The following is a 24069-nucleotide window of genomic DNA, read 5'->3' on the forward strand; positions in this document are numbered from 1 at the left end:
AACCCCGAATGCCCTAGGAGTTGACCCTTAAGCCACTTAAGGATGCTGTGCTATAGGGACGGCCTATAGTGCAGGGTGTGTCACGTTGCTGTATCGTTAGAGAGGGACTCAGCGGATGCTGTGGTTCCAGTGACGGAGTTCGGACCCACGTTGGGGTCCACGGAGAATATCACCTGGAAAGGATCAGACGGAGGTATCGCGCTTCTGACCCTTTGAGAAGAGTGTTGCAGTCCCGAGCATCGGAGTGCTCGGAAGGTACCTCTGAATTATATGTGCACCAACAGGCCTATTAGTTCATAGTGACTGCGCAGTCACCCACGATCTCCGTAGGAGTACGGGACATTGGGTGGGGGTTACAGGACACTGGGTGGGAACACCAGATATTGGGCAGAAGGTGCTCCAATATTGCATAAGGTTATGATGTTGTGTAATGTGTTATATGTTCATAAGTAAAGTCCTTAGTTATTATATAATCACTGTGTGTGAGGTTTCTTATTGGGTTTCTATGTAGGGTCATTCTACACTTCCCTAGAATCCTACATAGGTGGAGGCGCTGAAAGAAGATTCGTTCCAGAGGATTCACCCCAGGCTCTCATTAGCGGAGGCTCAGACCTCCTGTGAGCCTGCAGGTATACGCACCACACCGGTAACACCACATGTTCTACTCACCCACACTACTGCACCGACACACTTTATTCGAGCAAATACCCAGTATGTACCTGGCAGATACCTGGAATGCGCCGCTCCTCACCTCTGACAAGCCCCGTTGCATTTGCCTTCCCAGCCTGGGTTCATGCCTGGCTGACGGGCGGCTGATCTGTTAAATGATAATGATTAGGATTTAATAGGCTGCAATGCTTCGCGTGTCTACCAGATGGCATAAATTCATGAATTTTAATGCAGTATATATATATATACTGTGCAGTATTGCAGCCAGCGGGAATAAAATGCTTCAATCCCTGCTTGGAAAATAACCCAATGCACTCGGGCAGAAAACAGTCACAAACCTCAATACACCCGGGTATACCCGAATTCGTGGGACTAGCCAAGCTCGAATAAAGTGTGTCGCCAGTGTATATATGAGATTGGGTGGGGTGGAATACCCGTTACATATATATTGTAGTAATGTATTTTGTTATGCTTTTCAATGGGCAAAAGTCCTATTAGCCACATTTGGATAATCATAAATATTACAGAAGCCTATGTTAATAAGCACACAGAATCCCAGGAAGCATGCATGCTACTGGGTTTGGACAGATCCAATGTGATCATTCTCCCTCCAAATATAGAGGTAAATGAGAATTTTAGCTAGTGCTAGGACCTGCTAATGGTCATGCCTTGATGTGACTTGCAGGCTTATATTGCATTGGCCAAAAGGTTTAACTAAATGACCTTTTTTCAAGAGAATATATAGGTATTTCACTGTGCATTTTTTTCAAATTGGATAGCATTGGGAATTTCTGTCTTTTGTTTTAGCCAATGTTAGAAATATTATTGCAATGCAGTTATTACGCATAATTTATGGTCGTGTTAATTACTGCAATGTGAGTTTGACTCAAATATCGCACTTGGTAAATTATTACCATAATGTTGATGAACACATCTTAAAATTGCAGAAGTAACACCAGTTATTTTTTTGGTGCAATAGTAACTCCTCTTTAACAGAGTTTGAAGTAGTCGGGCATATATATCTGCAGTCATGATAGAACAGTAGCTTATGCATTTCTCTTTTCAAGTTATTTTAGAGCACTCATACTTATAACAATGGGCATCACTTACTTTATACTGTGGGCTGTTTCTAAAGGACTGATTTAGACTCTGACCAATCGCTGCATGCAGGACATTGACTGACAAGCAGAATTTCCATTTAAATTTGTTGTCATTTAATTACTGTATATGTTTATATATGTAAATGCCAAAACCCTTTATTATATACAACTCAAATACAAATTATAGCAACTGAGAAGGAAACACACAGGAATCAGAACTATAAAAATCTTACTCTTTTTTTAAGTAATTTGCAGAGCAGGTAAAATCATAGTGTGACATTTCAGGGCACAAACACCCTTTCCTCAGACCCTACACCTTTATTATATATTATATATTGCTACCAACACTTATTTTAATTTGTCATTACATTCACTGATTATGTCAATCACTGCTGCAAGGGAGGTCACTTGGGGAGTGATCATAAGAAGTGATGTCACTCTGGGGCCCGAGGTTGGTGGAGATTGTGTTATTTGGTGGGTGTCTTGTTTGGAGTTGATGTACATATAAAACTACTTATTCACACAATATTTTTATGACCTAATGAAGGTGTATAATACACCAAAACATTGATATATTTTAAAAAATAACGTTTTATTTTGCAAAACTGGTGTGCCATCCTCTTTGAAGAATTAGGAAAGAAGGGGGTGACACATGGAGGTGAACAGGGGTGCCATGTGTGGTGGGGGGGGGGGGGGGCTGTAGCTTTCATACTGCATTGTCTGCATTGTCCGCAGCATGTAGGTTGCAGTGCAACAGGGTTGTGGGGGAGGGTAAAGTTATTTGGCCCGCTTTTCTTCTCTAATTTTGTTGCTATTTGTTGCAGAAGTAGCGGGGGGGGGGGTGGGGTTAGGTAGAGCATTTTAGATTTTGCAGTGGGCCTTGCCTGAAAAGGCTCTTCCATGACAGAAATACACAGTAAAATACTTATATATTCTCTTGAAAAAGGGTCATCAATTTTAACCCTTTGGCCAAAGCGTTGTAAGCTTGCGAGCCATGACAAGGCAGACACCCGTTCGCAAGTCCTAACACTACAAGATACTGCTGCGGCAGACTTTATTCTAACAAATCACCGTTTGTTACCTGGCTTGTTCCTGTAATGCGACGCTGTTCACCCGGAGTATGCCGCGTTCCTTTTGCGTTCTCAGCCACGGGTCATGCCCGGCTGACGCGCGGTTGATGCGTTTATTGATAATGGTTCAGGATTTAATAGGCTGCAATGCTTCGCGTGTCCGCCAGATTGCAGAAATTCCTGAATTGTAATGCAGTATATACTGTATATATACAGTATATATTGTATAACAACAACCCCTATAACCCGTAACATACACATACAGTACTGTATATGCACATCAATGATACTATAGGCCGGCGGGGGCGAGATGTGTTTGCAGCAGAGAGAGATCCGCTGCTCTCTCTGCGCAAACATCGGCACATTAAAAATGATTTAAAATACATTTTTATTCATAGTGTAGATGTGCAGGGGGTCTCCGGAGCTGAACTGCATTGGTTTCAGGTCCGGGGACCCCCTGCTTCCCGAGATACAGGCCCCTTTATGAGGTGCCGGTATCCCTCTGCATTTAAAGGTCCCGATCACGTGACCGCGGAATGTAAACAAAGCAGAGGGATACCGGCACCCCCTAAAGGGGCCTGTATCTCGGGAAGCAGGGGGTCCCTGGACCTAAAACCAAAGCAGTTCAGCTCCGGAGACCCTCTGCACATCTAATAAAACACCCATATCAATAAACACTCGTTCCATACATTTGCGGCTATGTGCTATGGTAACGAAGCAGCATGAATGTATTTTTAATAATATTGTACAGTGAGCAGGGGGTTCCCTGAGCCACAAATCAAAGCTCAGGGGACCCCCTGCTCCTGCACAATATTATTAAAATACAGAAATGCTGCTTCATTGCCATAGCTGATAGCCGCTAAGGCAATAAAGGGGTTAATCCACCGTGCCCACTTTATTGTGGGTAGCGGGGGTGGGTGAAGGGGGTATTTGGCCCTTGGTGTGAGTTTAGGACTTGCGGGGGGGTTGCGGGTGCACTTTACCCCTTCACGACCGTAGCAGTTAATACCGCTATGGTCATGAAGGGGTTAACCCCTCCCGCTACCCCCCCGTAAGCCCTAAACAACCACTGTTGGGGCTAATACCCCCTTCACCCACCCCCGCTACCCACAATAAAAAAAATTCACACACAGCAGCCCCACAATAAATAAATAAATCTAAATAAATAAATAAATCAATATATATATATATATATATATATATATATATATATATATATATATATATATATACTGTATTTATATATATAACAACAACCCCTAACATACACATACTGTATATGCACATCAATGATACTATAGGCATGAATGTATTTTTAATAATATTGTACAGTGAGCAGGGGGTTCCCTGAGCCACAAATCAAAGCTCAGGGTACCCCCTGCTCCTGCACAATATTATTAAAATACAAGAAATGCTGCTTCATTACCATAGCTGATAGCCGCTAAGGCAATGAAGGGTTAAGGCAGAATAGCATGTTTATTGGGGTCCCACGCAGAACCACGGAACAAACCCTGAATGTAAAAAAAATAAACCTGGCCTATACATTCAATACATACACCCCCCCCCCAAACACCTACAGTACAATAATGTGCAAAATAACTGAGGGTGGGTTAACCCCTTAATGACTGTAGCGGTTAATAACCGCTATGTTGATTAAGGGGTTAGGGGACATTACTTTGGATGTTTTAATTTTTGTGTCTGTTTTGCAGCAGCGGAGGGGCCATGGGCAGGATGGGGGGGTAACAGTATGTGGGTAGGCCTCCCTTGTGGGTAGTGGGTGAGGGTGGTTATGCCTCACAGGGTGGGCCATTGGCAGTGAGGCGCTGCATTATATGCACATCGGGATCCCCCTCCCCCTCCCCACATTTACATAAACTGCACTCACAGGAACACAGGCAGGGAGATTTAACAGACACATTAGGGGGAGGGGGCTTTACACAGATTACACTCAAGGCAGGGAGATTTAACAGACACATTAGGGGGAGGGTTTTTTACACAGATTACACTCAAGGCAGGGAGATTTAACAGACACATTAGAGGGAAGGGTCCTTACACAGATTACAGTCAAGGCAGGGAGATACAGGGGGTGTACTGAATGTTGTTAATTGCAATGTTTATTGGGGGCAAATGTCCCCAATAAACATGCTATTCTGCCTTAACCCTTCATTGCCTTAGCGGCTATCATCTATGGTAATGAAGCAGCATTTCTGTATTTTAATAATATTGTGCAATAGCAGGGGGTCCCCTGAGCTTTGATTTGTGGCTCAGGGAACCCCCTGCTCACTGTACAATATTATTAAAAATACATTCATGCCAATAGTATCATTGATGTGCATATACAGTATGTGTATGTTAGGGGTTGTTGTATTTATTTATACTGTAGATGTGCAGAGGGTCTCTGGAGCTGAACCGCTTTGGTTTTAGGTCCGAGGACCCCCTGCTTCCCGAGATACAGGCCCCTTTAGGGGATGCCGGTATCCCTCTGCTTTGTTTACATTCCGCAGTCACGTGATCGGGACCTTTAAATGCAGAGGGATACCGGCACCTCATAAAGGGGCCTGTTTCTCGGGAAGCAGGGGGTCCCCGGACCTGAAACCAATGCGGTTCAGCTCCGGAGACCCCCTGCACATCTACACTATGAATAAAAATGTATTTTAAATCATTTTTAATGTGCCGATGTTTGTGCAGAGAGAGCAGCGGATCTCTCTCTGCTGCAAACACATCTCGCAAGGGGACGGCTTCAAAGACAACAGCTCGCAAACGCACCCATGAGTTTTTACACGGCATTACAGTATTGCATACAGCGGGAATAAAATTCTTAAATCACAGCCGCGAAAATAACGCAATACACCCCGGGAGAAAATGACACAGAACCGCATATAACCGGGATAATCTGAAATTCGCGGAGCTAGCCGAGTTAGAATAAAGTGTGTCGCCACTGTAAAATACTATTATACTTCTATAAGGATTAAGCTTACAACGCTTTGGCCAAAGGGTTAAACTAAATGACCCTTTTTCAAGACAATATATAAGTATTTTTACTTTGTATTTCTGTCATGTTGGATGTAGCATTGGGCTTCTCTGTCGTCTGTTATATAATATGCCACGCAGAATAGCACTCCATTTTGACACTTAAATACATACATATATTTTGTGGGGGCTCAATGGTTCCCAAAAAGAGCTTGCTGGTGTATTGTGTTCTGTTAACCTATTCTCAGCTGTTTCAGCTGTTGGAGGTTGGTGGCTCCTCCTTCCCAGGTTTTAAGCCCGCCCCTTCCCACATTCCAAGTTAGTAGGTCCTTTCATTCTGGTGGATATAGATCCTACTGTATGTGGTCTTTCTCCCTCCTAATAGAGGTAAATAAGAATTTTAATCCTAATAGAGGAATATTAGTATTTTATCAGGTAGTGTTAGGACTTGCGAACAGGTATCTGCCTTGTCATGGCTCGCAAGCTTACAACGCTTTGGCCAAAGGGTTAAACTAAATGACCCTTTTTTAAGACAATATATAAGTATTTTTACTGTATATTTCTGTCATGTTGGATGTAGCATTGGGCTTCTCTGTCGTCTGTTATATAATATGCCACGCTCAATAGCACTCCATTTTGACACTTAAATACATACATATATTTTGTGGGGGCTCAGGGGTTCCCAAAAAGAGCTTGCTGGTGTTTTGTGTTCTGTTAACCTATTCTCAGCTGTTTCAGCTGTTGGAGGTTGGTGGCTCCTCCTTCCCAGGTTTTAAGCCCGCCCCTCCCCACTTCCCAAGTTAGTAGGTCCTTTCATTCTGCTGGATATAGATCCAATGTTGTCTTTCTCCATCCTAATAGACGTAAATGAGAATTTTAATCCTAATAGAGGAATATTAGTATTTTATCTGGTAGTGTTAGGACTTGCGAACGGGTGTCTGCCTTGTCGTGGCTTACAAGCTTACAACGCTTAGGCCAAAGGGTTAAACTAAATGACCCGTTTTCAAGAGAATAGATAAGTATTTTACTGTGTATTTCTGTCATTTTGGATGTAGCATTGGGCTTCTCTGTCGTCTGTTGTATAAATTACAGTATAGCCAGTTAAATAAACTCATTTAGAAGAAAAAGAGAGAATCATTTTAAGTGTGTGCACTCCTGCATAAATCCCTTTGGTATATATTAGCACTTTAGTGTATATTCACACAACAATACCCAACAATACCAGTGTCGTTTTTAAACCCTATACAGTATATCAAGACTACGTTTTCACGTGAGAAAGGGAGAACTTCAACTCGTTTCCATAATATTATCAAATGCTATATACTGTAGATAGACAAAGAGTCCATTAATAACAGTAAAGGGTCATATAGACCTCATAGATATCTGTGTTAACCAAACTGGGTGTGGTGTATGTCATGGGAGACCAGTACTTTTAACACCTTTACCTTCTGGGATTATTAAATAGGCAATTGAAAATGTACTCATTTTCTGTGAGATGCCATCTTTATTCTAGTGACGGATTTCACCTTAATGAAGAGGGATCTTCTGTGCTAGGGGGAATGTAGACGGACGTTCACAGAGGTACACAATTAGGAGGCTTTATAATGTGAAATTATAATAGGCTTTATTGTGCCTGTTCCTTTTCATCAGGAAATTATCCAAACACAGGGGGGGTACAAAGCTTCCATTCACTTGGGAGTATTTCTAGTGAAATCCTATGCAATTAGTTCACATCTCCCTTAGTAAAGCATGTCTCGCAGCCCCAAAACATATACACTACCGACACACTTTATTAAAGTGTGGCCGGTACCGCAAGCCGGGAGATTTCCCGGCTTGCTAGTGGCCGCCCCTCGGCGTGCCGCGCGTCATAGCGTCTTCGGGAGCCTGCGCCCCCTGCACGCGCGTCCAGGGCTCCCCGAGGGAGCCCTGGTGTCCCGCGATCGCGGGACGGCGGCAGGGGGTTCCGGGGGACCCGGCGGACCCGGCAGCGGTAGGGAGAGCGCCCCGATCGGAGGGCGCTCTTCCGCTGCTTCGGCGCGCGCCCGTCACCCTCGGGCGCGCGCCAGGCTACTGCTGCGGCCAAGAACGGGCAAATGCTCGAATAAACTTGGCCACAGCAGTAGCATGAAATAAGCAGATATAAGCAGTCTCTTAATAATGAAAGTCTTATCTGTTAGCTGCTGTAGAGTAAGCTTCTCTGCTCTCCTGGAACCGCACCCGTGCGTGCACAGAAAATCAGCATCCAGGTTTAGAAGTCTTATTTGGTGTCTTGCAATCAGCTATGTTGGGCAGAGCTCAAGACATGTGCTGTCTCCAAAGGTCAGCTCTCAGTCAGAGCTAAGGAGTCACTTCTGTCTCAAAGGCAGGCTTTTTGTAGACAATCTAATCAGGCAGGTGGTGTTTAGTACTTAACTACCACACTGCTAGATTAAAGGCACATTACTGAACAGGGATAAGTCCCCTGTTACATACCTCCCCTGTTTGTGGGAAGCTCGGGCTTACCACGGCCAAAGCCCATCCTTCCACTCTCATTCTAGATATCTCTGTGACTTGAATGAGAGTGGCTGGAGGAAGAGAACCCTCTGTCCCGCTGGGATTGGAGCCCTTTCTCCAGTTTATTTTTGTCTCCTCCCGAAGATGCTTGAGATCAGCACTCCTCAGTCGCTCGAGGAGGACATTTTCCACGTAAATTCTTTTTATCGTGTGCGCGGTCTTGAGATTTCTGTTGCGTCGGGCACTCCTCTTTTTGTAGACAAAGTGTATGGCAACAGTTGTAGAGAAGTTAGGACTAGCCCTTAGAGTTTTCTGCTCTTGAAGTGGTCTTTCTGCAGCTTCTCCACACCACGGAGTCGCCAGTTCAGCTTCTTCAGCTAAGGATTCTTCTGACTTTGATTCTGCACTCCTACCTCTGTGTGTTGCCTGTTGTGCAGCTGTAGGTTTGGCTAGTGCTATCTTTGGTGGCTCAAACTTCGTAATTTTGTTTTGAAGTTGCGTGGAGTCCCCAACTCTCACTGTACCCTAGTCCTTACGGGCATTAGTTACTGTGGGATACTGGTGCTTGGGCAGAGCCAATACCTTTTTCCGTATTGGAGGAATCTGTATCCGAGTCTCCTTCATATTCTGGAGCTCTGTAATTTTTGCCGTCAAGGTTGCCGCTGCGTCTGTTTTCTCCTTGGTGTACTGACTCAAGGGAATGGAACAGTCTCTCTGTCTCTCCAGCTCTTGCTCCAGTTTCTGAGCCTTCTCACGCTCCCTCTCATACAGAGTCACCTGGTATCGAAGCTCCGCTTCCAACGATGCTCTGAAGACATGCAGCGTGGCCTTTAGCTCCTCATACTGCTCTGTGGGGACATACTGGGTATTCAGACATTCCTGCAGCACTTGTACCTCTTTAGCAGCCTGCAGTTTTTCTTCCTGTAGCGTTTGCTGCTTCTCCTCAGCATACTGGAGGTGTGTACGCAGACCTTGCTTGACTTCTTCTGTTAACTGAAAATTTTCTTCTTTCAGTTTTAAGTTTTCTCTTTTTAATCTTGAATTTTCTCCTTTTTCAGTCTCTGTATTCTGCAGGGCCTCTTTGCAGTCCTCCTTCCATTTACGCACATCTGCTTTGAGAATGACAATCTCCTGGCATGAGACTTTCTTCTCTAGGTTGAGGGTCTGAAGCTCCTTCTGAGAGACTTTGAGATCTGTTTCAAGATTATCAATAGTTTCTTTAGCAATGTCAGCTCGTCAGTGAGACTGTGTTGTTTCTTTCTGGAAACTTCCAGGTCTGTGCGGCAGCTGTTGGTCTCATGATGTGAGGCATCCAGTGCTCTGCGGAGTGTCTGAACCTCCTTCTGAGATACGTCCACCTCTATCCGGACACTGTTGACCTCCTGTTGTGAGGCATTCATCTCTATGCGAAGAGTGTGAACCTCTTGCTGGAAGACTGTCATCTGCTTCAGTGCCTCCTCATACTTCCGCTTTAGCGTAGCCACCATTTTATCAGATTGGCTCTGCTTTTCCTCCATGGCAGAAATAGTAGCCTTTGCAGTATCTAGCTCAGACTTGAGATCCTCCAATTCGGTCTTGGCTGCAGAGTAAAATGCGAGCACAGTCTTCTGTAGCTCAGTATTATTTTTTCTCTCCCTTTCCAATTCTTCACAGAGTAGATCACAGTCATGCCTGGCAGCTTGCAGTGCATCTTCAGGGCTGGTCAAGGGATCGTCACTCACTGGCTCCGACTCCACTTCCCTGGGATGGTTGGCCGAGGGTTCCTCACTGTTGACACCGGACGGACACTTCTTTGGGGTACACGACTTCTGCCTTGGGCCCTCTGGATATTCGGTTACCCGCGGGACGAATTCTCCATTTTCTCTAGGCTGCAGGGCAACTCGGTCCCCCTTTTCCTCCACAGGATCTGCGGACGTGTCTGTTCCTTCCACGGTAAGTGAAGAACTGCTTTTCTTTTTCTTTTTACGCCTTTTTGATTTGGATGACACCGTCCCTTCAGGGATATTGGGGTCTCCATCTTCATTTGAAATTTTAGCAGCGTCACTGGATCCACCCGGCTTTTCTTGCAACTGTAATAGCTGACAGAAATATTCAGTGATCCACTGCTCCCGCTCTGTCTCCTGCTGATCATATTCGTCATCAAAGGGAGCGGTCTTTTCTGTTCGTGCCGAGTTCAGGCACCCCCACCATTCTTGGGGTGTTTTGTGGGTGTGACTCTGTTCGGGTTCTCCGTAAGAGATGTCTTCCTCTTTATTGGACTGGAAGGGCCACTCTTCCGTGGGGTAGGGTTCATTACAGGAACGCTGCATCTTGTCCTCCATTTTTAGGCTATCAGGTGTAATTTTCTTCCTGACCTCAGGAGGCGCTATTGCAGCTGTTGCCACTGTATTTGCTAGAACCCCCAATTGTGGTAGTCCTACAGATGGGCATATTTTGCTTGTAGAGGTCGTAGCTCTCACAGGCATCTCTGTAGACTTTTCTTTCTTGGGTAATTTTTTTTTCAATATCAGCAGTACTGTGCATGCATTTTCTTTTTATCAGGTATACAAGATGTGCAGTTGCTAGGTAAAATAGTCTATTTGCTATACACTATTTACTTGCTAGGTGAAATCCCTCCGCTTCAGCAACAGAATTTGGTTTTCTGCCTGAGTTCAGTAATTTTTAGTCTCATCTTTGGGTATTATGGCATTCACACTTCACACTTTGGGTGTCTGTTTTGCTCCCAAGATAATAGGCATAATTTTTTTCTTGCAGAAAAAAAAAGATTCTTTGCAGTGGACTCAACACTCAGCAATTGGCTTTGAAAAAACTTTTCCTTTATAGGGCAATTTTACACTCAGCATTTGTTTGCTAAAAATTCCCCTGCTTCAGCACAGTCTTGTATCAATTTTCACACTTTTCTGCATATACTCCATTCACAGCTGGTAGCCCTATGCGGTGTGGCAACCTTTATTGGCAAAATCAGTACCACTCGTGGGTCACCATCTGTATTCACTGCTTCAGCAAAACTTTTGAAAACAACAAACACCTATCGCTTTTAAGGGCTGACTCACTTCTTGAACCCTGACTATGGCTGGAAGGCAACACCCCTATTTCAATGACCATATTACGCTTTGTGATAGGCAAATAAAGTTTTAGCTGCTTCAGCAGTCTCTTTCCTCTTGGGATTGGGGCAAAGAGTCCATCTGTGGTTTTGTAAGTTTCAATGCAGTGTAAGTTTCAGTGGTTTGTCCCTTTAACTCTGATCTCTGCTGCATGAGGTTTTTTTTTTTTCTTGTTTTTTTTCTCTCAGAATGTTTGTAGGCAAAAAGCATCAAAAAAAAATTTCACATAAAAATCTCCGGTCCTTTTTACAGTAACTACAAGGACACCTCTTGTCCTACTTCGGACACCATATGTAGACAGACGTTCACAGAGGTACACAATTAGGAGGCTTTATAATGTGAAATTATAATAGGCTTTATTGTGCCTGTTCCTTTTCATCAGGAAATTATCCAAACACAGGGGGGGGAACAAAGCTTCCATTCACTTGGGAGTATTTCTAGTGAAATCCTATGCAATTTGTTCACATCTCCCTTAGTAAAGCATGTCTCGCAGCCCCAAAACATATAGCATGAAATAAGCAGATATAAGCAGTCTCTTAATAATGAAAGTCTTATCTGTTAGCTGCTGTAGAGTAAGCTTCTCTGCTCTCCTGGAACCGCACCCGTGCGTGCACAGAAATTCAGCATCCAGGTTTAGAAGTCTTATTTGGTGTCTTGCAATCAGCAATGCTGGGCAGAGCTCAAGACATGTGCTGTCTCCAAAGGTCAGCTCTCAGTCAGAGCTAAGGAGTCACATACTGTCTCAAAGGTAGGCTTTTTGTAAACAATCTAATCAGGCAGGTGGTGTTTAGTAATTAACTACCACACTGCAAGATTAAAGGCACATTACTGAACAGGGATAAGTCCCCTGTTACAGGGAAAATTTTAAAAAGGTTGGAAGAGATTTTAAACTAGGATGGAGGGGGAGGTGAATGAAACAGATAATTAACCAAATAGAATAGATGAGGACACAAGGGTTATGGAGGTAGAATGGGGGCAAGTTCGAGTTTGACAAGCGACAAGACACTCATAGTAAATACAAATAATACTAGAAAACTTCTAAAGACTAAACCAAGTTGGCGCAGAAAGGAAGGGGAAGATAATAGTACAGGCTGAAAAAAAAAAACTTAAATGCATGCTTGCTAATGCAAAAAGCCTGACAGATAAAATGGAGAAGCTTGAATTAATAGCCACAAGGGTATGATATATAGGCATTACTGAAACATGGTGGGATGAAACTCATGACTGGGCAGTTAATTTAAAGGGTTATTCCTTTTTTCAGAAGCTTCGAGCAAATAGAAGAGGAGGTGGAGTATGCTTATGTGTTAAACTGAATCTAAAACCTATTATAAGGGAAGATGTTTATGAGGGGAATGAAGAAAATGTAGAGACTTTGTGGATAGAAATTAGCAGCGGAGGAAAAAGAATAAAGAAAATGTTTGTAGGGGTATGCTATAAACCACCCAATATCTGTGAGATTGAGGAAGCTAAAATACTTTTGCAAATGGAGAAGGCATCAAAACTATTTCATGTTTGCATAATGGGTGATTTTAATTATCCAGACATAGACTGGGGCAATGAGATTAGCATTACAACAAAAGGAAACAGGTTTTTGGGGGTGCTTAAAGACAATTATATGACCAAAATTATTTAGGAACCAACCAGGAGAGGGGCAATACTGGATTTGGTCATATCAAACAATGTAGACGTAATAGCAAATATTCAAGTTCTGGAACATTTGGGTAACATTGATCATAACATGGTCTCATTTGAAATAAATGATCAAAAAACAGATTACTTGGGTTCAACAAAGTCCTTAAACTTTAGAAAGGCAGATTTTAATTAACTGAGTACTAATCTACAAGTAATACATTGGGATGATGTTTTTGCAGGTAAAAATGTAGATGATAAATGGGCAGTCTTTAAAACATTGTTAGAAAAGCACATTACCCTTGGGTAATACAGTAAGTATAAAAGAAAAAAGTCAAAACCAAAGTACCTAAATAAACAGTAAGGGGAGGAAATGGAAAACAAGAGGCAGGCGTTTAGATTCTTTAGTCAGAACGGATAAAGGCATCGTATCAGAATTCTAAAGAATGTAACAAAAATTGCAAAAGGGCAATCAAATTAGCAAAAATGGATAATGAAAAATTAAAATAAAACTAAAAAAAGTTATTTAAGTACCTTAATAACCAAAAAAATGAGAAAAGAAAATATAGGACCCTTTCAGTGTGAGATGGGCAGGCATATTATTGGAGATAAGGAAAAAGCAGATGTACTGTATTAAGCACATTTTTTGCCTCTGTGTTTACCAGTGACGGATCAATTTCAATTGTAGTGCTGCAGGAGGAACTCACAACCTCCATATTAATGAACAATTGGTTAACTAGGGAAGAAGTTCATAGGCAGATTGAAAAAATGTAAGTAAATAAGGCACCTTGCCCAGTCATACATGCAAGAGTTCGGTAATAGCCAAACCTTTACATTTACTATTCAAGGACTCCATTTCCACAGGCTCAGTTCCACAAGAAATGGAAACAAAAGAAACAGCGCACAACGCCAAATAGTGAAGCAAGTAATGCTATATAATAGTAATTACAGGGTAATAAATCTGCGTACATCAAAACAGTGGAATAGGTGCATTTAGTGTGTTTCACACAAGTTACCACTCAGCAACTGTTGTCAGAAGAGTCTGGAGCTTGCTTCTCTCAGCGGGGGCGCTACGTTGGTTCAGGAGCAGGATTAATATCCAAAACCCCTCATCCAGCAGTACCTCGCTCCCAAGGGGATTTCCCTTTACAGCAACCAGGCACCGTTGCAGGTATTGGTGCTTGGTGGGACCGCTCGCGCTTCCAAGCCGTCTGGTGCAGCTCGTCTAGCTCAGCGAGCAGATCCACTGTGCGGGGGTGAGACCTCAGCTCTGCAAGGGTACACTCGGCGTGCCACGTTGTCGCTCCGTCGCGGGATACTGCGTGATGACGTCACAGTCTCCGCAGCAGCGAGGGAACCGGCAGGGAGGCAGTCAAAGTCTCTCAAAGTCTCTCAGAGTCTCTCATAATTATCTTCGGTAAAGATAACCCTAAATTTATGCAGGAGTGGAACAGAATACAGGACGAGTGTTCTAATGATCTCATTAGGTTAATAATATATGAAAGGAACCGTGAGATCAAAGATTTAGAAAAGGAGATTTTGAAAGCAATTAAAGCATTAGAACCGATAGTGATAGATACTGATTGCTCGGAGATTGAGCATGATTTAAAAGTTAAATTAGAGTATAAAGAAGATGAACTTTTAAAAACGAAACACAATAAATTTTTAAGAGACAAATTAGATTACCAGCAAGGAAGACAAAGGGACTGGGCTAAAAAAGATAGAGGAAGGGTAGTAGGCAATGAGTATATCCCCCATAAAAAAGAAAGAGGGGGGTCTGTACATTCAAAGAACAGACAAGAAAATTACCACACCTACGAACAGAAGAGAGAGAGCAGAACCAATAAAAATGATCGATCAGATAGAGATTGCTCACGCTCTAACCATGGTAATGGGTATCGCAATCCCAACTATAAAGGGAAAAACTACATTGAGGGCTTTAGGTATGGCTCAAGGCCACAGGGACAGCATAGAAATGATGAATATGAGCACAAAGACCCCCATGCAAGAACATCTAGATACTCACCCAGGAACTTCCCTAAATACTCACCCAAACGCCCGGTTAGACCTGAACCCACTACAGATTCACCTTCTTTTTTAGACTTGATAAGAACAAGACTAGAAAGGAAGGTAATAACAGTGAAAGATATACAGAATACCCCCCAAGAGGAAAGGAAGAAAAGGGTTACATCAGACGAGGAACACGAGGAGGGACCAGAGCACAAAAGAAGAGAGTACTCTTGGGAAAGAACACCCTAGCAAACAAAGGGGTTTTTAATCTCTCCTCCACAGTTTTAAGTAAGGATCAATTGAGCATACTTGGAAGGGGTTTGAGTTTTTCCAAAACCTGTGGACCAAGCTCCTTCCAGTTGTTCAAAGATCTACACAAGTTCACTCGCAATATTACCCTAAAGAGACATTTTCTGAAACAAGATATGGACCTTATTCCTGGTAAGGCTGCTATGGTTGCTGCAAGTAATTCTGATACAGAAATAGAAATTAGACATACTAAATTTATAACCCAATCCAAGTTCTATCCCGCACATTCCAAGGGTCATCATATTGATACATTTTTCAATATGGTCATCAATGATTTTAACATTTTATCAAGTAATTTTAAGTTATGGTAACATTAAACATAACCACAGTGTAAGCGAGTCCCTAGCCCTTAAAACATTGAAGGATGATGCAAGCCTAATTATAAGGCAGGCGGACAAAGGTGGTGGCGTAGTAGTCCAAAATAGGTGTGATTATGAAAAAGAAGCTTTAAGGCTTCTTAACGACACATCGTCTTATGTCAAATTATTGAAGGACCCCACAGCCGAGTTTTTAAGGGAACTAAAAGCGCTATTAGATAATGCAGTCACTCTATCCGTCATCACTACAACAGAGTTCGCCTTCCTATTTTCTGAATTCCCAAGGATCCCCATATTTTACCACCTGCCGAAAATACATAAGGCCTTGGTGGATCCACCCGGACGCCCAATCGTGTCAGGTATACAATCTATGACAGCCAATCTTAGTCAATACGTGGATTTTTTTCTCCAACCGTATGTTGGTGAATTAACCTCTTATTTGAAGGATTCTACTGCAGTTTTAAATTTATTTAAAGATTTCAAATGGAAGAGTTCATATGTATGGATTACATGTGACATAAAATCCCTCTATACAAATATACCCCATCAGAAAGGGTTGGATGCAGTCAACTCCTTTTTGGAAGTAGACCCCACAATGCACCCATTAAATAGGAAATTTATTCTCGAGTCTATTAGTTTCATATTGAAACATAATTATTTTCTGTTTCTTTCCACTTTCTACCTGCAGGTTTGCGGAACTGCAATGGGTACTAGGTTTGCCCCCAGTTTCGCAAACCTGTATGTGGGTAAGTGGGAGTCTCAGTTCATTGTGCCCGAGGAACCCTACCACAGGAATGTCGTTGTGTGGAAACGCTACATAGACGACATCCTGTGTGTGTGGGACGGTGATTATGCATCGGCCAGTGCATTTGTAGATAACCTGAATAGGAATGATTTCAACCTTGAGTTTACACATAAGGTGGATGCCACCCAGATAGATTTTCTGGATTTAAGACTTACTTCCAGAGCGGATGGCACTGTGGAGACTGAAACCTTCTTTAAGGAGGTGGATACTAACAATTTGCTGATGGCGAATAGTAATCACAAAAGTACATGGATAAAAAATATACCAGGAGGGCAATTTGTCAGACTCAGACGTAACTGCAGTAGTTTAGAGGTTTTTGACAAGCAGGCTAATAAACTATTTTTGAGATTCAGAGAGAGGGGATACCCTAAGGAACTTCTCGAAAGAGAGATTATAAGGGTATGTAACATGGATCGTAAAGATATGTTAATTCAAAATAGAACCAAGACAAGAAATAAAATAGGCCCAATAATGAAAAATGAAATTTTAAATGTGGCATTCATTGCGGATTATAATTCTGTACATAGAGATATCGAAAAGGTTTTTTATAAACACTGGGGTATTTTGTGCAATGATCCCATATTGGGATCACATTTAGACACTAAACCACGGTTTATCTATAGGAGAGCCAAAAACATTAAAAATCTGCTAGCACCTAGTGATGTTTTTTTAAGTAATAACACTACAGTACAAAAGAACTGGTTAGGGCCTAAACCAAAAGGCAATTATATTTGTGGTAAGTGTAGTATTTGTAAGTACCAACATCCTGACAAGCATACATTTAATTCTAAAAACACACAAGAAGTTTTTAATATTGATGACTTTATTTTATGTACATCTACACACATTGTTTACTTATTGGAATGTGCGTGTGGATATCAGTACGTAGGCAGAACCAAACGCAGCCTTAAAGTTCGTATCCAGGAACACGTCAGAAATATAAAAAACGGTTTTGAAAAACACAGTGTTTCCAGACACTTTTTATTACACCACAACAAAGATCCGTCCAGTCTCACTTTTAAGGGAATTCAGTTTATTCCTGTAAATAGAAGAGGTGGGGACAGAGTTAAAACACTATCATCTAAGGAGACCTATTGGATACACAAGTTAGATACTATGGGCCTCATGCAGTAAGCGACGATTATGTGAAATCGGCAAGCTTATCGATTAGTCATGTTATTGGCGTTTTTCCCTCTCCGTATGCAGTAAGTGCCGAATACATTCAAAATCAACCAGAAAACAAATCCGCCCACTCTCACGATGATGAGCCGATCACACACAGGTGTATCGGCGTGCGTGGCGGGGTGCTGTTAGGTTGCACAATCACAAATCTTGCTGAATCAGGCGAAACAAGCATGTTTTTGATTGCGCGCCATATTTAAAGGCAACGTGTACTGCTAATCATTCTCTGTGTTGTTGGGAGTGAGAGAGAGAGAGAGACGCACAGAGCTGGACGATTGAACATTTGCATATTGACTGAGAGACTTGTTGTGTATTGGGTGAGCTTTGTCCTTTGTTGTTTTGTTTACATCTTTGTCTTGTTTTATATGTGGAAGTGGGTCGTGTGATTGCCTGTACATTTCTTGTCTGTTTTTTGTGAGTGCTGGAAGTATGCCCGCAAAGCGTGGGAAGAGTGATGCTGGTGGGAGTGGGAGTGCTACTCGTGCGAGTACGCGTCGGAGTGAACGTTCTGTTCAGGGGAGTGATGTTGCTGGTGCACCGAGTGGTGTTGCTGGGAGTGGGAGTGCTGGTGCTGGGAGTGGGAGTGCTGTTGTTGGGAGTGGGAGTGCTGGTGCTGCGAGTGGTGTTGCTGGGAGTGGGAGTGCTGTTGTTGGGAGTGGGAGTGCTGTTGCTGTGAGTGGGAGTGCTGGTGCTGGGAGTGGGAGTGCTGTTGCTGTGAGTGGGAGTGCTGGTGCTGGGAGTGCTGGTGCTAGGAGTGTGAGTGCTGGTGCTAGGAGTGTGAGTGCTGGTGCTAGGAGTGTGAGTGCTGGTGCTAGGAGTGTGAGTGCTGGTGCTAGGAGTGGGAGTGCTGGTGCTAGGAGTGGGAGTGCTGGTGCTGGGAGTGCTGCTGGTGGCGCAGTTGCTGATGGGGTGTCTGGTGGTGGCGTGCTTGCTGGTGGCCAGCTTTTGGAGGCTCTTCCATTGGAAGAAGGAGAGTCCAGTCAGCACCAGCCAAGCTCTGACCCTAAACCTGCTCGGAAGAAACGTGTGGAGAAGCCACGTAATCCTCGCTTCAATGACCAGGAAAATAGGGCTCTTGTCACTGGCATTCTGGAGCACTATGACAGTCTCTATGGACATTTAGTAGGTAAGTGTACCTTTACATTTATTATTCAAATACATGTGATCCTAGGTCATCTGAGTTTTGTTCATATGCAAATATGGGTACACAATATCTTTCTATGTTCATTAGTGTGGAAACACAGCTTTTTATCATGCCTTACAAGGACAAATAAACACAGGCGGTCAATTTGCCAGAACTGCATACAATATGAATGCAAGCTTGCTTACATGTATAGGTTTAGTAGTGAATGCTCATGTGCTTCACATATTACACATAAAACAGCATCTTTGCTATCTCTTGGAACAGCTAGCAGTGTAGGAAACTGGTGCTTATATTATTATTAATTTACCTCATATCTTTTATATGTTTTTCAAGGGCGGACAAGTGCAGCAAGCAAAAAAGAAATGTGGGACACAATAGTCATTGGTGTCAATGCCTGTGGGAATAGTGTCAGGGACAAGTATCATTGTCGGAAAAGATTTGATGATATTAGGTCCAAATTGAAAAAGAAAATACAAGACCAACGCGTGCATGCTACTGGCACTGGAGGTGGGCCCACACCACAACGTCTCATATTGACTCCATTGGAGGAGCTGCTTCGGCCAAAATTACTTACCGTCGTCGTGGAAGGCTTGGCTGGTGACCGTGACATTGGAATTTATCCGTCACAATTTCCAGCAGGTGATAAATATTACTGTACTAGGCGTGTCGTTGCTTACAGTTATTTTGCATATTTACACTGCTTTTTATACTGTCTTCACAATATAAGCATACCTGCATCTATATATGTATATGTCTGATTCTGTATATATATATATATATCAAAATAGACATATATGTAGTAGTCCTACTAAAAGCAGTAACTAATATAGCACGTGCCATTGCGTGCTCATTTACATGTGAATTCCCAAAATGCATAGCTGCAGTGGAAGCAATTGATGGTGGGCGAAGATGGGGAACAACAGGGTAGTACACATGTGTTACACATGTTCATGAGAAATTATTAGTAGCTACAGGTACAGAACAGAAATATGTATCATATTATTGTGTATTTTATTGATTTTACTCCGACAAACATGACATTACTGCCTATTTTAAGCATGCATCAAAGAAATTGCATGCAACGGCCTACAAACATCACTGGCACTAACACATCTATAGTTGCTTATGAAAAGGTCCATTTTTGCTTAATGTCATATACAGACAGCATAATGAGGCACACGTAGAATATGGTATGTCATTGTTTTCATAACTTAAACACTGCAGATGACTACTTAGCTCATCTACCATTGTGTTAAAGCAGCTGCAATTAATATCTCATCACAGCATACACTTCAACAGAGGGGGTGGGGTTCAGCACACACACTAATTACAGCCTCATTTCACGGTCAACTTAGTTCACACCATTTGCACCTGTTTCAAGTCATTGAAAGGTGTGGCTGATTAGGCTTTTTGGGGAAGGGAATACCGTTATTACAACCTGACTAGCACAACTGAAGTTAATCACACTCATTTGAAAGCTTAACTTTAGCTACTAAATGCCCCAACAACTCATTACTTATCAAAGCGTACGTCACACATTAGTTCACTCATATCTATAGTTGAACTACTATGAAAGACACATTATCACACACTGCATGTGTTGTCTTGTTGAGTCACAGCCACATTCAGGTGTGCCACATCTTCGATTAATGTACCACACATATCCTCTACCAAAAACAACACTTTTTGCAATATGACCACCTTCATGATAACCATTGTGAATGGTCATCTCATGATAGTTATGTACATTATGATACTGATATCACTACACAACATATGATTTTTATGTACTCATTTAATCTATTTATCCTCACGCATTACTGCAGAAACATAGTATGTTGTATGTTAGGGAACTCAAAAATTCTAAGTACACAGGCATGTACAGTGTTATTACAACTATTTATGTTCACTTTCACACACATTTTCGGTTAAGGAACTGATGTTGTTAGTTAATCATAAATACAGAACATACAATAAGTGTTTGTTCAATATTTACACATGTAAATGTAAAACTTATGTTATTGTTATATATAGTTGCCCCTGGAGGACATGTGTCACCTGAGATGGAACAAGTGTCTTCACCTGGGTCAGCCAGCTCAACACTACTAGAAGGTGAGTGTATCATTTGCTGGCCATATAATATGTGCTCTTCTATATGTTATGTTGTCATGTGCATTATTTGTTTTGCACATCTTCTTTAAATAGGATTACTTAGTGTCAGTGGAAATTAAGTGTAAGGCAACATGTATTGTGTTAGTGATGTTAATTATCATGTAGGACTTCTGAGTTTAGAGCAACTTTTCATTCATTCATATTTCATACTGAGTCCAAACATTATTCGTAAGTCAAGGTAGTTTTTAATGAGGTTATAAAACGTATGCTAACATGTTAGGTGTTACTTAGGACACAGTACAATTACATAGTAACACAGCATACATTAACATGCCATTTAATAATGTGTACATTTCTTTTTAGAACATCATGGTGATGAGGATGATGAGTATGATGAGGATGACGCCACAGAAGAGACTGAAATACAATCATGTGACCATGAAGAGGTGCCAATAGAAACTGTTGTACCGCCAAATCGTCCATCAACTTCCACATACGATGCAATTGTAGCTTCAGAGGGAAAAATAGTGGACGCAGAAAATCGTCGCCATTCAGACATGATGACAGTGCTGGAAAGGATGATTGGACTGCAGGAAGAAACAGTATCACAATTGGCACATCTACACAGAGTCTTCATTGAAGTGCCTAAACAGTTGCAAAAAATCAACACCTCATTCGAAGCATTAGTTGTTCAGCAAACACAAGCTAATTACTGGAGAATGACTAATGTACCACAATTCAACACCTCCCAGCCAGGATCTGTTCATGCAGGTCAGTTTTCCCCACATTCATCTGATATTCATTCACCAGGCCCAAATGTTACCGGTCAAGTAGCAGACATTGCTGTGCAGGTTCCTGATGACATCCTACCGCTGCCATCTCTACAAATTCAGCAGCAGACACCTACAAAGGAGGCGACAAAAACAAAACAAGACACACATGAAACAGACCAACCATCACTTGTGCAGTGTCTACCAACTTGCTCACATGTGTCACTGGGCACAAGCCCTGTCCGTGAACAGTCACTACCCAAAAGCCCTGTAGGTGAGTCGCTGCCCAAAAGCCCTGTAGGTGAATCGCTGCCCAAAAGCCCTGTAGGTGAGTCGCTGCCCAAAAGCCCTGTAGGTGAATCGCTGCCCAAAAGCCCTGTAGGTGAATCGCTGCCCAAAAGCCCTGTAGGTGAATCACTGCCCAAAAGCCCTGTAGGTGAGTCACTGGCCACAAGCCCTGTAGGTGAGTCACTGGCCACAAGCCCCGTAGGTGAACAGTCACTGGCCACAAGCCCTGCCCGTGAAGTGCCAGAGGCCACTCAAAGTGGCTCTGTTGTGCCTAAAGTTGGTGGCAAAAGAAAAAGGAAAATTCAAGAGACAACAAGCAGGCCTGTTACTCGCTCGCAAAAGGAACAAAAAAAATAAATGTTATAATTCAGAAAATATGTCTTTGGCCTTGTTTTGTTGACTTCAGATTATCTAATTACTATTGTATGTATGCTGAAGACTGTGTTGTTTCCAAACTTTCAACTATGTTCTTGTACACGTGAAGTTTTGGAAATGTTAACACTCATAATTAATTGTGTTATAAATATTTATGTTGTAATCGTCTGTTCAGTAATGGTCCACCAGGAGCCAGTTGCTAAGTTTAGAGAAGCTGCCATTGACTTTGCAGCAAAACATTGCATTTGGGTGTGTTAATTGATGTAAGAATTGCATATGCATATTAGTCACATGCAATTATTAAAACACCTAAGTAAGTGCAAACATCTTTCTTGTACGTGTACAGCAGGATTATGTGTAAATTATTACTTACCTTTGCCTTGCTTGGCCATTGTAATTTTGTCCTTTAATCAGTTGTGTGTTCGTTTCTATAACATCTCAGAATGTATAATAATATATATATACACACACACACACACACACACACACTGAGTGAGTGTGAGTGTGAGTGTGTGAGTGTGTATATATATATGTATATATGTGTATATATATATGTATATATGTGTATATATATATATATATATGTATATATGTGTGTATATATATGTATATATGTGTGTATATATATATATATATATATATATATATATATATATATAGTACTATATAAACTGGTATACACAAACTAATACACTTCATGCTTCCTTGTGAAAGCACACTATTTTAATAATACAGGCCTAATGTTTGAGAAATATCCTAAGTATGAGACTCTAACAGTATTGTGCTTAAACAAATGTTTATTACTTCATTCAATCATGTTTCTCACCATTTAAATAGGTTTCATACAAGGTATACTTAATGCCATCAATGTTGTGTGTACTCCTGCAATATATAAAAAAAAAAAATATTATATATAAATATATATATATTTTTATAAGAGATATATTTATATATATATATATATATATATATATATATATATATATATATATATATATACACACGTATTTAAACTCATGCAGACAGGGAGTTAACCAGACTTTCACATACACACAGAAATGTAAGCGGGGAAAAAACATTTCTTTTTGCAGGTGTGTTTTTACTGATATGCCTGGCTAAGAAATATTTTCACACACTGGTCTTTGTTAGTTTTCAAAAAAACACTATGTGAACGCATTCACAGTCTAGGGATGTTTTTCACAAACGAGATAAAAGAAGGAGAAATGTTTCTCCCACAGTCCCATATCACGAACCACAACTGTTAACCCAATTAGACAAACAAATCCAATTGGCGTTTGAAATAAGGAGTCAAAGTAGTTACTTTTGTTGACCTTGACAAGGAAAAACAGGAGTTTGTTAGCCATTCAGCACATTCATTTTGATGAGCAAATAACACAGACCTGCACACAGCTTTTGTGCTACTCAGACATGGCTGATGAATTCGTTAACAATATTAATCCCCTTTTAGGGTATAAGTACATGATCTGTGAAGCCATCTTGAACAGTCGCGGACAGAAAGCAAGCACACGCCAAATCGATGATTTCATTCGAGCAAAATATCCTTATTACCAAGACCGTAAGCATGCACGGAATTTTAATTCCTCAATAAGATTCACTTTATCAAGTAATGACTTTTTTGAACGTGACCAGGATAAGCTACAACACACCTATGGTTTCTGGAAGATTGCCCCGGAAAAACAATTTCTCCTGAAAGACGGCACT

General features: G+C 41.7%; 1 protein-coding gene across 1 annotated transcript; it reads left to right on the forward strand.

Moving 5' to 3' along the window:
• The first annotated feature begins 18995 nt into the window (after window positions 1-18995).
• LOC142494564 (uncharacterized) lies at window positions 18996-22533 on the forward strand. Its single transcript, XM_075599022.1, has 3 exons — window positions 18996-19441; window positions 20837-20914; window positions 21278-22533. Exons 1-3 carry the CDS (start codon window positions 19165-19167, stop codon window positions 22327-22329), a joined length of 1407 nt encoding a protein of 468 aa, XP_075455137.1. The 5' UTR covers window positions 18996-19164; the 3' UTR covers window positions 22330-22533.
• Window positions 22534-24069: the final 1536 nt, after the last annotated feature.

Source organism: Ascaphus truei, chromosome 5 (assembly GCF_040206685.1).
Source record: "Ascaphus truei isolate aAscTru1 chromosome 5, aAscTru1.hap1, whole genome shotgun sequence".
In the NCBI taxonomy this organism is placed as follows: Eukaryota; Metazoa; Chordata; class Amphibia; order Anura; family Ascaphidae; genus Ascaphus; species Ascaphus truei.